Source organism: Motacilla alba, chromosome 1A (assembly GCF_015832195.1).
Source record: "Motacilla alba alba isolate MOTALB_02 chromosome 1A, Motacilla_alba_V1.0_pri, whole genome shotgun sequence".
NCBI lineage: Eukaryota > Metazoa > Chordata > Aves > Passeriformes > Motacillidae > Motacilla > Motacilla alba.
This window is the reverse complement of record NC_052031.1, coordinates 7,769,462-7,782,312: the sequence shown is the minus strand read 5'-3', so window position 1 is coordinate 7,782,312 and position 12,851 is coordinate 7,769,462. Positions and strand designations below refer to the sequence as shown.

Below are 12,851 nucleotides of genomic sequence, written 5' to 3'. Positions count from 1 at the left end.
TTTCTGGATCTCTGAAACATTTTATCAGTCTAATCCTATCAATGTGTCTCTGCTTCCACCATAAAACAGGAAAATAAATCAACATTTTCATTTTACATTTTCCCCTGAGGTCCAGTGATTGCTGTTGCTGAACTGATTCAGTGGAGAAAAGCATTAGCAAAAACGATTCTATGCTCTCAGCTTTATCTTTTATCCCTGAGAACAGAAGAATTTGCAAGTATTAATAGGACATGCAGATTGTTCATTGTAGCATAACACACGAAATGCAAATGAACACTGAAGGTGTTGGGAGAGATGACGTGTTACCTTGGCAGCTTGTGTGTGATATGCAGGAATAACCTTAAGAGCCAAGGGTTATCCTTCTTCTGACTCTCTTTTAACTGAAATTCATTGTTGTGAGAAGCCCACTTTCCCTTCTCTGGCTGACTCAGCATTTGGTCAGCTGAGATGGACTCTGTTGAATACTGAATTAATTTGCAATTTCAGTAAATGTGCATTTCCAGTCACTGCCTTATTACACGGAAAAGAGTAAAAATAGAATCCAGGCTCCTACCTTTACAAAGGAAGATGAGCACACTCATTGTGTGTGGTGGGCCTTACTGAAAACATTAGTTTTATTTCTCCATTTATGGAGAAATAAAGTATTCTTTGACACACTTTGTAGTATTACTGGAGAACTTTTGATGGAGGAAGTTACCCACCTCCCTGGTGGCATCTCACATTAGCCAGAGCCCACTTTTGGAGGTGCCAATTTCCTTCCACTCTCCATAGGAGATCTGTAAGAAAACTGCACTCCCAAAATAGACACTCCAATTAAACTTCTGTTCATGAAATATAGGTCACTTTTTTTTCATTCACATATTATATTCCTAGAGAGAACTGATCCAGAATCTTACAGCATGTGATGTGGGAAACATTCACCTTTCCAGCTGTACTCCAATTCTTTGTCCTCCACCAGCATATGTCAGACGTGCCAAATGCTATAACTGAGCTGCATAAAATGTCTGAGCCTAAAGGTTCCTGTGCTTCACCATGGTATTGTGTCTTTATTTCAGCTCTGAAGCATTCTACAGCTCCTTTTTTTCCACAAAATGTTCAATAAATTTAAGCTTCAATTATTTCAAATACATGCACTCCTTAGAATTCACTACTTAGGGTTTTATTTTCCTACAGCAAATACAATTTCATTTTGCAAATTACCTCATTATTAGCAATTTGTAGGGTGATTGCTGAGAGTTTTCAGTAGCTCCTTAACAAAAATAATAGCATAGAGTCATAAGATTTGTAAGAAGAGGCAATACCTTTATTAGACTGCCCACATATCTGGAAAAAAAAAAAGAAGCTTTTGGCATGACATCTCTTTGTCATATCTTGTCTTGCATCTTGATCAGACCTTCTGTTTCTGAGCTCTATACTTCTAAAGAAGTGAACAAAAAGCTTTCAGCAATTACTCTGCAAATGGATAGTAATGAGGCTGTTTGCAAAGGGAAATTGTGTTTCCAGCAGGAAATAAAAACCTGATATACTGAACTCAGAGCAGAGTTGTTCCTTCTAAATAAATGGAGGTCAAATTTATTGAGCAATGGTGCTGGTGACCTTAAGGAGTGACCTTGGGCCTGAAAGCTTGTACACTTCTTCTATCTGAGAGACTAATAAGAAATACTGCCTTTTTCAGACACTTGAAATTTCTTGTATCTTGGACTGTCACAGCTACAATATTACTATTACTAAATAATAGCATTGCAGTATAAGTCATTAAATCTATGTCATTCCACCTGATTTGGGAGTGTCTTCATATCAAGTCAATTAGGAAATAACAGCCAGAGGGTCTATTTCATGGTTAGTTTGCTTCTGATCTCTAAGGGCAAACTATGTAACTAAATTATTCAGAGCTGTGTCTGGAAACACGTCTCTAATCCTTAAGTCCCCACAGAGGACAGAATGTTTTAACCAACTTCCTTTAATATCTTAATAACTAAATCTATTCATATTTCCTTCAGGCTGACAAAGAAGGGCAAAAATATTATCAGGTATTTAACACTTCCTTAGACTGCTACGTATGCAGTCTGGGGGTGGAATTAGCACATCATGGAACAGAGTCTCCAAAAAGAGAAAGATTCCTGCCTCTGTGATATAACCATGTCCCAGATTTAGTCCAAAAGTAAATTTTAGCAAAATTAAAACACAGCTTCAATCTCTTCCAGCTGCACTTCTGAGGTGCTGGAAAGACAGGGGTAAAAGACATGGCACCAGTGCCCAGCTCTGAGGTTACAGGGAATGTCCCTCAGCCAAGTGTTCAAATTGGACACAGGGCACCCATAACCCCTGAACTGGCAGAAAGTCACAATCAAAAACTCAATCATGTTCTCTGAGAGCATCATTAATGTTCAGCAACTGACCGAGAACTCACCAGCCAACCCAAATTTTCCCCAGATCAAAACATTTCAGAAGCTACCAAAGGCCAGCCCCAGACTCACAGTTCCAGCTCCTGAGCCGATGTGCTGTCACCCTACACAGTGGCCATAATTCTTCATAATGGGGGTGGCTTTCCCTTGCTTCTGTGTACAAAACAGGGAGTTGGCCTGAGGGGGGAGTTAGGCAGTTTGAAGTCACGGTTTAATTTCCTTTGTAATTGCAAGTAGATTGCTGGTTTCAATTACATTGCATGCATTTTGCCTCTTGTGACAACCATTTCTTTTAGTGGGTAATCTTAAATTAAAAGAATGGTATCAATTGAAAGGCATTTCTATTTTGGAATCTACTCATATTAACAACTTAGCAAACTTATTTAAAAAAAAAGAAAAATACCTTGGATGATTTCCCATACATATTTGTTTTATTTTAAAGTTAAATTAATACAACTGTAACTGAAAAACTGCAAGAAATATTCTTAATTTCAGGGGAGATTGTATTTTTAAAGAGAAATACAGTGAGTGCAGAGTTTTTACATGCTTTTAACTTCCATGTCTCAAAACCCAAATGCTTTAAGAAGAAATCCTTTTTATAATTGCTTAAATTTCCTAAAAAAGAGTAAGGGCAATTTCATTGTTTTCTTAAAGAAGGTTTGTAACTTAGCATCTATTTCATTCTCCCCACGTCCTACAAGACCACACCTATGCCCAAGAGCTGCACAAGCAAGAGGACAACATATACCTGGAAATGTAAAACATTGAGCTTGAGGCAAGCAATTCACAGGAACGGTAGCCTGGGAGCTCTGTACTCAGCCAGGCTGAGGATAATGAGGATAATGACAAGCTGAAGGAATTCTTCTAGCTTTTCAGACCCTTCTTATCTTATTTTGCAAAGGTTCCCAGACTGTTCTCTCTGATAGCCCCCAGAGCAGCCTGTGCAGGCAGCTTGTGAGACACCTGCTCCCAGGTACACTGCAGAGAGCTTGGACATGCTGCAGCCACTTGGTGCTCCAGCTGTGAGCCTTTCTGTCCCAGGCTTTGGGCTATTCATCTCACTTGACTTCAGATACATAAATAGTGCGTGTATTTCAGATCTGGTGGTCAACAGAAAAAGAACAGTTTGTCTGGGCTGTTTTAGGTACCACTCTAAAGTGAGCCCTAGAAATACTCAATACTCATTTTCCTTTGTAGGACACAAGTTTGGGATAACTAACTCATGCAGATATATCCCTTGACAGATCTTTGGAACGAGGCCTGAGGAAAGCATTTCTGTCTCTGACCAGTGCAAAAGTTGTGGGGGTCTATGACTAGTTTGAAAACTCCCTACAGCAATTATCTAGCCTAAGAGAGAAACCATAGACCTGAATGGAAAATCTGTAGACACAGATAGGAAAATGACATTTTTAGGGGACTAATCTGTCTCATTTGTCTCATTCGTTTCTTAAATGAGAAGAAGCAATGCTGCCTATGACCCAAACACATCCAGAGACAGTGGGGCAGAGGTTAAAAGTGCTGGTCTCTGTGGAAACTAGTATTTTGTTAATTGTGAAGAGGTACAATCTAGTGACACTTCACTCTGATCTTTCCCCATGCTAACTTCTAAATTGCCAAATTTCAATATGCCTTCTGTCAATCACATATGAAACCAGCTGCGCTGCGCTGAAGCTGAAACAGGGATGGGTGCATCAGGTCTCTGTTGCTTGGTCAAAATGTTCAGCCAAGCAGAAATAAGTCACTTTGACCTCCACAAGCCATATCAAGCTAAAAATAAAAGAGAATGAAAAGAAATGTGCATTCTCAGGGTCTTTTCTGATACTTCTCAAGATAAGGCATCATGCACACAGATGAGCCTGTTGGACAAACACAACATATCCTGTTATATTATTATCTGTGCTCTCCATTAAAGTGTTTTTAAAAGGCATTGCCCTGGATATGTAACAGGAAGAGTAGGGGGGATTAAAAAATAACTATATTTTTCTGTTACGTAAAAAAAATTCTTATTTTTCGACCTTACATCAGGAGTTTGGAGTTTTTGCAGCACCACCTAGCGAGACTAAGGAGGTTTTACTCAAGTTTTCAGAAACTCCAGCCTATTCCCTCTTTACTTTTCCATTTCTATTTAATCATGATCTCCTCATAGTCTTTAGGGTGAACAAGCTGTGGCACAAGGTACCTTCAGTGCACCCAATAGCCCTTTTTACACCTCTTTCTGAACCACATGAAATCTCCCAATTGCCAAGCTGAAAAGCTGCAGTGCTTTCACCAAGCCTTGCTATTAATGAATTGCCTCCTAGCTAGTGAGCTGTGCCTCTGTGATCTGCGCCTTGTTTAGCAAGAATCCACTCTGCAAACAAGAACAGATGCATGTTTCAGTGGACATGAAGAATGTTCTTAGATATCGGTATATCTGTCATCATTCCTACCAGGAAGTGTTTCTGAGGATGTTTTCTACAGCACAACATCTACACACTCAAATCTGTGCCAGACACATGAGAGACTCTATGCAAAATATCCTTCCTGGCCCAAAGATGTTGTTGACAAACAAAACCCAGTCTGGTTCCAAGCCAGTTAAGATGACACACATCTTTCCCTAGGCTGCTCAGCCTCTTAAAAGATTTCCAGTGCCTAATTAGGATGAAAACTTCTTTGTTTTCCTCATCTATTCATTCCTTGTTAAAAAATCCTGGAGTGTTTTTCACTCAACCAAGGCATTGTGCAGAATTAGAAGCATTTAAATATATTTCTCATACTGCCTCTTCAAATAAAGGCTTTGCCCAAAAATAAAATAAATCTCCCCTCCAGAACTTTCTTTCTGAAATTTTTCAAGTCACCAAGAGCTGTACATCACTGACACCAAAAATATTAAAGATTTCTAAATAAAAGCAACTCACCTGCTTCCAACAGCAGATAAGCACATTTTTGCAAGTTATATGAATGTTGGAAAAATTGACCCCACTTAGGAAGATGGAAACAAATTACATAATTCACTACATAAAAGCTCTGATGTTATTTTATGTTCTTATCTGTATCTGCTACTAAAACAGTCATAAATCTGCAGTTATTCCTCTCATATCTGAAGCTGAAGGAGTTTGTCCTCCCCTCGCACACTGGAATCCTCTCCTCCAGTAGGATTTCTCCAGGGAGCTGACAGAGTTGAGCTGCCTGCATCTTTGTGGTTCTGAAGATTTCTGTCTTCTACTCTCCTGCTCTTATAAATGTCACTGCTGCTGCATCTTCATTGATGAAATGCTGCAAGCTGGAACACAAAGCATCACTGCTTTAGGTCTTTTTTAATTACCCTTTATTTTCCTTGACAACTTCTTTTGCAAAATTCCTCTTGTATAACTGCTTTACACAGGACTAATTCATTTCATGAAGTGCAAGGGAAGGAGAAGATTCAAAGGCTCAAAGGAGGCAAAGTTCATATTGTCACTCAGCCTCTTAGCTAGCAGCTGATGAGATCCAGGGACTCTTGTCTGTCCTCTCCCAAGGGATGAATGTAAAAGAGCTGAGCTACAACTCTGAAATAGACCTGCCAGAAATACCTGCTATAAAAAAATTGTAGGTTTCCTCTAAAAACAGAGATATATAAAAGAATTTGCAGAGTGACTTATGACAGCCTGACATCATCTCTGGGAAAACCAATTTGCAAAACCCATTATTTTTGCTCTAAAACATCAGATCCTACCTTCTTGTGATTAGCATCTTTCTTGTCTGTAAACATCCTAATTTTATGATTATTATTGCATCATATTTTGTGAAAATATTATTTTTTGGAAGTGTTCCTACAGGATCTAGAACATGTTGATAAATGATACATTAAAATGCTTTAGTGATTTTATATGTAATCAGTGGGTATATTAATTGCTGCCACCCAGTGGGCTCATTTGTAGGTTTTGGCACACCATACTATAATTTAATACATCATTGTTTGGTTAAATGATTTCATCCTTTCCATCTGAAAGAGGGTGATTTATTTTCCTCTATCAACAGCCACTAAAAATGAATGTTTCAAGCTGCAAGCTTTGGTTAACTTAGAACATGTTGTCCTACAAAAATCTTTTGTTTCTTGTAGCGTGGGAACAGCCTTATGGAAGGCAATTATACTTGAGCTTCGAGCTAACTCTGTGTGAGACTACCTGCTTTGCCTTCTGAAACTACCTGCAAAATCTAAAAAAAAATACTTTTCTCTACTTAAATGACAAATATTCTCTCAGCTATAAGAAGTTGTTAAACATGTTATACAGAGGGAATTCTTTCCTCAAAAGTGCTGGTGTTTCAGACCCTCAGGTGACTTGTACTGGGATGCTTGTGGCCTTCAAGTCATGCACTTGACAGGAGATGTCAAAGAAGCAGCTTGCACTTTGTCTTCCTGACCTGCAGCTCCTCTGGTGCCAGCAGCAGCCACAGGCTCTCAGCCCACCTCAGGAGCTGGCCCGGATAACACTGAAGTGAATAAACTGGCTCTTAAAGCTGGGCTGCTGTGTTAACAGCTTCTACAATCTATATAAGTGTTATGAATAATGAAATAAGACACTGGCAATGACAGCACATTATTGAGGAGCTGTTAAGTGCTGCATTATGATTTCATTTTAATGCTGCTCCTGGATGAGGGAGCTTGCATGCTTGTGCATGAGGAGGAGGAGGAGGGAGAGGAGGAAAGCTACTTCATATTCTTCTTGTTGACCTATATTTTGAATTTATCTACCTAATTTAGAGCATGTCGCTTCCAGCAGGACTGGTCATTTGGGGGAGGATTATGCTGCTCTTAATTTTTGTGCTCTCAGAGGTCTTGTTGGACTACAGAGTGTTACAACGAGATGCCAACAGTGACCAAAAAAAAAAGATAAAATAAACTTATGGATTCCTGGGCTACCCAGTCCTAATTTGTACAGTACAAGAAAGCCATGGAGCTCCTGGGGCAAGTCCAGCAGAGGAGTATAAAGATGATAGGGGTACTGCATCATCTGTCTTATGGGGAAAGGCTGGGGGAGTTGGGCTTGTTCAGCCTTCAGAAGACACAGCTGAGAGGGGACCTCATCAGTGTGTGTGGGTATCTGAAGGGAGCCAGGCTCTTCTCAATGGCACTAAGACAGAGGCAAAGACAGGAACTGCAACGCATGAACATGAGAAGGAACTCCGTTTATGTGCAGTGACTCAGCACTGGAACAGGTTGCCTGAGAGGATGTGGAGCCTCCCTCACTGGAGATATTCCAGAACTGTCTGGATTAATCCTGTGCCATGTGCTCTGGAATGGCCTTGCTTGAGCACAGGGCTCTGCTGGTGGTCACTTCCTACCTGAATTATTCTGCAATTCCATGATTCTGTAATCCTACAAACCAAGGCTTTCCACCACTGTGGCTGACACAGCTGAGGTGGGAAGGAGCAGGAGAGGGCAGGGATGAGAACAAGCAGAGTCTTGAATCAGAAGAGAGTATAGGTGGCTGTAAATTATATTCTAACTTTGCCCTACAATAAGCAGAAGTCTGGGGAAAAATGCCATCCAAGTGCAGCACCTGAGGATGTGCAAATCACAATCTCAACCCTCCAGCTGGGGCTTCTGTGCCAATATCCAGTGTCCCTTTTACTGACCTTAGCCAGAGTCCTGCAAAATAAGGTAATACTCTGCAGGAGTAAAGGTGAAAGAAGTTGGCCTCAATGTTTTAAAGAAGCTAAATAAATCTACCAGAAGAAATCCAAAGTATCTGGAGATTGAAATGGAGGAAGGTATTACAGCCTTATATGATATTGCTCAAGCTCAAGTACAGTATGGGCACAGAGGCAGGGAAAGAGATTTATTCCAGCAATGACAGTGGAACCTCTTCTATGGCCAAAGACACTGGGAAATAAAATCACCTTTATTGCTCATCAATGGTAAAAAAAAATCCTTTTGCTTCCTGCCTGTAAAGCTTTTTACCTTTGATGCTACAGCAAATGACCAATAAATCACATGGTAAATGCAATTTCCTCACAGATTTTTAATATTTCTTCATTCCCTGGGTAAGTCTCAGCTGGAGGAAAAACAAAACTCTGCAGCGCTTACCAGTTAGAAGTGTTACAATATTGGTTTCACAGAAGGTCCCAGATCCAGCTTGTGGTTTTGTCATGAGTTCCCCAAACAAGATACAGGACCAAAGCAGCATGTGCTGGGGACCTCAGACCACACAAGAAATATCAGAAACTGGTAAAACTGAAGCAAAATAGAAGGGATTCAAAATTTCCTACAACACAGGGAGAAGAGAAAAAGACGTAGTAAGAAATTGTTGAGGATTTCACAGTTATTTCTCTATCATCCTAAAATTAATCCTCTACTCAACTGCATTCCAGACTGTTGGCATCAAAACTGTCTCTTAATGATCTGACTGTTTAATTTTTATTATACCATGGCAGCCAAGTTTCACCAAAAAATGCTGAGACTCAGAAGCAGACCTCTTTCTTTCAAGGGAAAATGCAGCAGTGATGCATACTGGGAGGAATAACTGGAGAACTGATTTGTATCCAAGACAAAGTGAGGACATTGGTCATCTTAGATTTATAAATGTAAAGTGAAATAGAGTTCCATTATCTGAGCTCTCCTTCCAAGTTCAAAACTGAGACAGACACAAACCTCCTGACTTACCGACTGACAACTGAATTGTATTCTATAAGCTGTCAGGTGCCTGTGCTTGCCAGAGGGATGAAAAACATATTGTATGCAGCTTTGGTATTGACATTTCTCTATTTCTTTCTTTTTTTGTTTTTCCCCACAGCTCCATTCAACCCTCCCAACGATGCAGACAGTATGGTCAAATTTGATGCCTATGGAGACGGGATAGGACGATACAACGTGTTCAATTTCCAGTTCACTGGAGACAGATACTCCTACGTGAAGGTTGGTCAGTGGGCAGAAACTTTGTCACTGGAGGTAGACTCTATCCACTGGTCCAGGAGCTCTGTCCCTGTCTCCCAGTGCAGCGACCCCTGCGCTCCTAATGAGATGAAGAATATGCAACCAGGAGATGTCTGCTGCTGGATTTGCATTCCCTGTGAAACCTATGAGTACCTGGCTGATGAATTCACTTGTGCAGACTGTGGGCCTGGAAAATGGCCCACAGCTGACCTGACTGGCTGCTATGACTTACCAGAAGACTACATCAAGTGGGAAGATGCTTGGGCAATCGGTCCTGTTACCATCGCATGCCTGGGCTTTATTTGCACTTTCATGGTCATTGGAGTGTTCATCAAGCACAACAACACACCCCTGGTCAAAGCCTCTGGCCGTGAACTGTGCTACATTTTGCTCTTTGGGGTCTTCCTGTCTTACAGCATGACTTTCTTCTTCATAGCCAAGCCCTCTCCAGCCATCTGCACCCTCCGCCGTTTGGGGCTGGGAAGTTCCTTTGCCGTCTGCTACTCTGCCCTCCTGACAAAAACGAACTGCATCGCCAGAATATTTGATGGCGTGAAGAACGGTGCTCAGAGGCCCAAGTTCATCAGCCCCAGCTCTCAGGTGTTCATCTGCCTGAGTCTCATTTTGGTACAGGTGGTGGTGGTGTCTGTGTGGCTGATCCTGGAGGCGCCGGGCACCAGGCGATACACGCTTCCCGAGAAGAGAGAGACTGTCATCCTGAAATGCAATGTCAAAGATTCCAGTATGTTAATGTCCTTAACATACGATGTCATCCTCGTGGTTTTATGCACTGTGTACGCCTTCAAAACCAGGAAATGTCCAGAGAACTTCAACGAAGCCAAGTTTATCGGTTTCACAATGTACACCACGTGCATCATTTGGCTGGCCTTTCTCCCTATATTTTATGTGACATCCAGTGACTACAGAGTAAGTCTTTGGACATATGTTTCCATAAATCATATGCAGCACTTTAGAAGATCATGTCAACATTCACTAAAGGCTTTTTCTCACTTCTTTTGGCCCCTGGGTCCCTTGCAAACAAGTTCTGTTTCGATGTTACCAGATTTTGGCTTACTTCTAAGAAAGGTAGTCTCATTTCAAAAATAGTATGTGCAGTCAGAGCTGGAAGGGATTAATACTATTAGTCTGATTGCAATTGAGGCATAACATATGGATCGAGCATTCCTTTGGGTTCATCACTATCTGAAGTCACAGTCCTAACAGAAAAACACAGTAAATGGCCTAAAATTAATCATGAGTTATTTGGCAGAAATTGAGCCTAAAATAAAATCTGTACTAACCAGTCTCCTCTGCAAAAGAATCTGCTATTAAAACATGGTATTTCCTTCAAATAAAAATTATAAGGATCAAATTTCAAAATTTCCTATGAAACAGGGTCATTTAAAAAAAAAAGTTCAACATTCTACTTAAGTACAGAACTTTTTATTCTTTCTGCACTTTATAAAACACATACCTCACTGAGCAGCAAATATTGGTGAGCCTTCACTAGCAAACTTTAGAAACACTAAACTGTTTAAATTGTCAGATACTGTTGCAAAGCTTCAAGTTCAATAAAATCATATTTTTGAACAGAAGGAAATTGTCTCAGAAAAAAGATTCAGATCTGCTCCACTGGAAATCTCACAGTTATTACAATGTGAGAAGTGACTGTGGGAGTTGGCCCTTGCAGCAGTTTGCAGAGAATTAGTTCAACTTTCTGCCCAGAAGAAAGGCAGATTACCTTAGGGGGATGTTATTGCCAGTAGTGTGTACATGAAACAGCATATAAAACTGTGGAGTTAATAATGTCACTTAACATATTTTTGGTGTGGCCACCCTGGAACAATACATTTAGTACTATTTCACTTATCTGGAAATCTACTAAAATGTACTGAAAACCTCTAGAAAACAAGGATAAGTAACAAATGACGCAGTGAGACATGCAGAGTGACAGTAAAAGAGCTAAATATATTTAGTCTAGACAAGAGTAAACCCAGGGAGACGTGATCACAGACCATAAATAATTTCAAGGCAACAAAACGAGAGGAAGGGATTATTCAGTCTCAGGAGAAGTTAGAATAGCAAGTAATGGATTGAAGCTAATGAAGGAAAAGTTTAAGGAAGGCACTAGGGAACAGCTCCGGACACCCAAAGCAATCAGGAAGACAGACACAGGAGGGAAATATCAGTGCAGACAGTCACATGAGTGGGCAGTACAGACAGTAATGGCCAAGAGGAGCATGACTTGATTGTTCAAGCAGAATTTTACAGCCTTATCTCCTGAGTGGAGTTTTCAAAACCACTTGTAGGCATTGAATTTATATACAAGGTTCCAAATAAACCAACTCAAGTATCACAAAAGAGCAGAAAATGCTTTTAACATCCTTTTGATACTTTCATGACAAGTATACACTTCTGGGGTTCCTTTGAAAAGCCCATATTTAATTTCCATGCAGTGTCACATGTTGACTGAATCAGCTTATGCCATCCCAACAAAGCCCTAGTCTGGTAGCATCACAATAAAGAGCCTTAGAAACAGCCCCACTTAGCCTGGAGTTATCTGCAAATTTGGTGACGATATTCTTGATCCCTTCATCTATGTAATTTATGGTGATATTGCATAACACTGGTCCATATATGGACACATGAAGGACAGCACTTGTCACTGATGCCCATCAGGACTCCGAGGCATTGTCCTCTGGATGTCATCATCCAACCAATATCTTATTCATCTAACAGCCCACCCATCAAATCCATATCTCTCCAGTTTACAGAGAATGATGGTGGGGGGCACCTATCAAAGGCTTTACAGAATTCCAGATAAATGACATCTGTAGCCTTTGGTGAAGCTGTGCTGGCTGTCCCAAAACTGCTCCTCCCAATTCTCCATGTGCCTTACGATAACTCAGGGTCTAGTGGGATTCCCTCCACTCTGCCAGCACACCAGTCAGTCTGTGAGGCCAGGTTACACACTGAACCACCAGAGTGACCTGGATTAAAAGGAACCCTCTGGGATGGAGCTATTTTTAACCCAAATCATTTAATTGATTGAGTGTATAATTATGCCAGCATAGCTGAGCTGCTCCAGGCAGCACAAACGCTGGGAAAAGCAGGGCGGTGGAAGAGGGCTTCGATAGTGAAAAAAAGGTGACTTGAAGCTAAAGAAAACAAAAGTAGCTTCATTTACTCTTGTTTTATAAGAAAACTCCTTTCTCATCTTACAAAATGCAGAGAGGTGAAGGAGAATGTGAAGCTAAGGCCTTCCTTTATCATGCAGGCTCTGTTGGATCTTCCATGTTCACTCACCCTGTGAAAGCTGAGCCCATTCCATGGTGCTTGCAACATCCACAATGTGCAAAGAGCAATTATTAAATGATCACATTAATTATCCTCATTGATGACAAAACACCAATTGTGCTCAGTATATGTATGTAGCAACAATGTCCATTCCCTACTCTATTTTCCAATTTGCACTAATTATTTCTGACAAGGAGATATGAGAAGCATTCCCATGGAAGAAGGCTAATCGCAAAGAACTGCAGGAGTATAAC

The 12,851-nt window shown here is 40.6% G+C and overlaps 1 protein-coding gene across 4 annotated transcripts in view; it reads left to right on the top strand.

Annotated features, from left to right (window-relative positions):
- The window catches only part of GRM3 (glutamate metabotropic receptor 3), a 102,542-nt gene that overhangs the window by 82,295 nt on the left and 7,396 nt on the right, over window positions 1-12,851 (top strand). For all 4 annotated transcript variants that reach the window (XM_038154042.1, XM_038154044.1, XM_038154045.1 and 1 more), the window contains one exon: window positions 9,161-10,227. In XM_038154042.1, coding sequence (XP_038009970.1) covers window positions 9,161-10,227 — 1,067 coding nt within the window. The remainder of the gene's footprint in view (window positions 1-9,160; window positions 10,228-12,851) is intronic.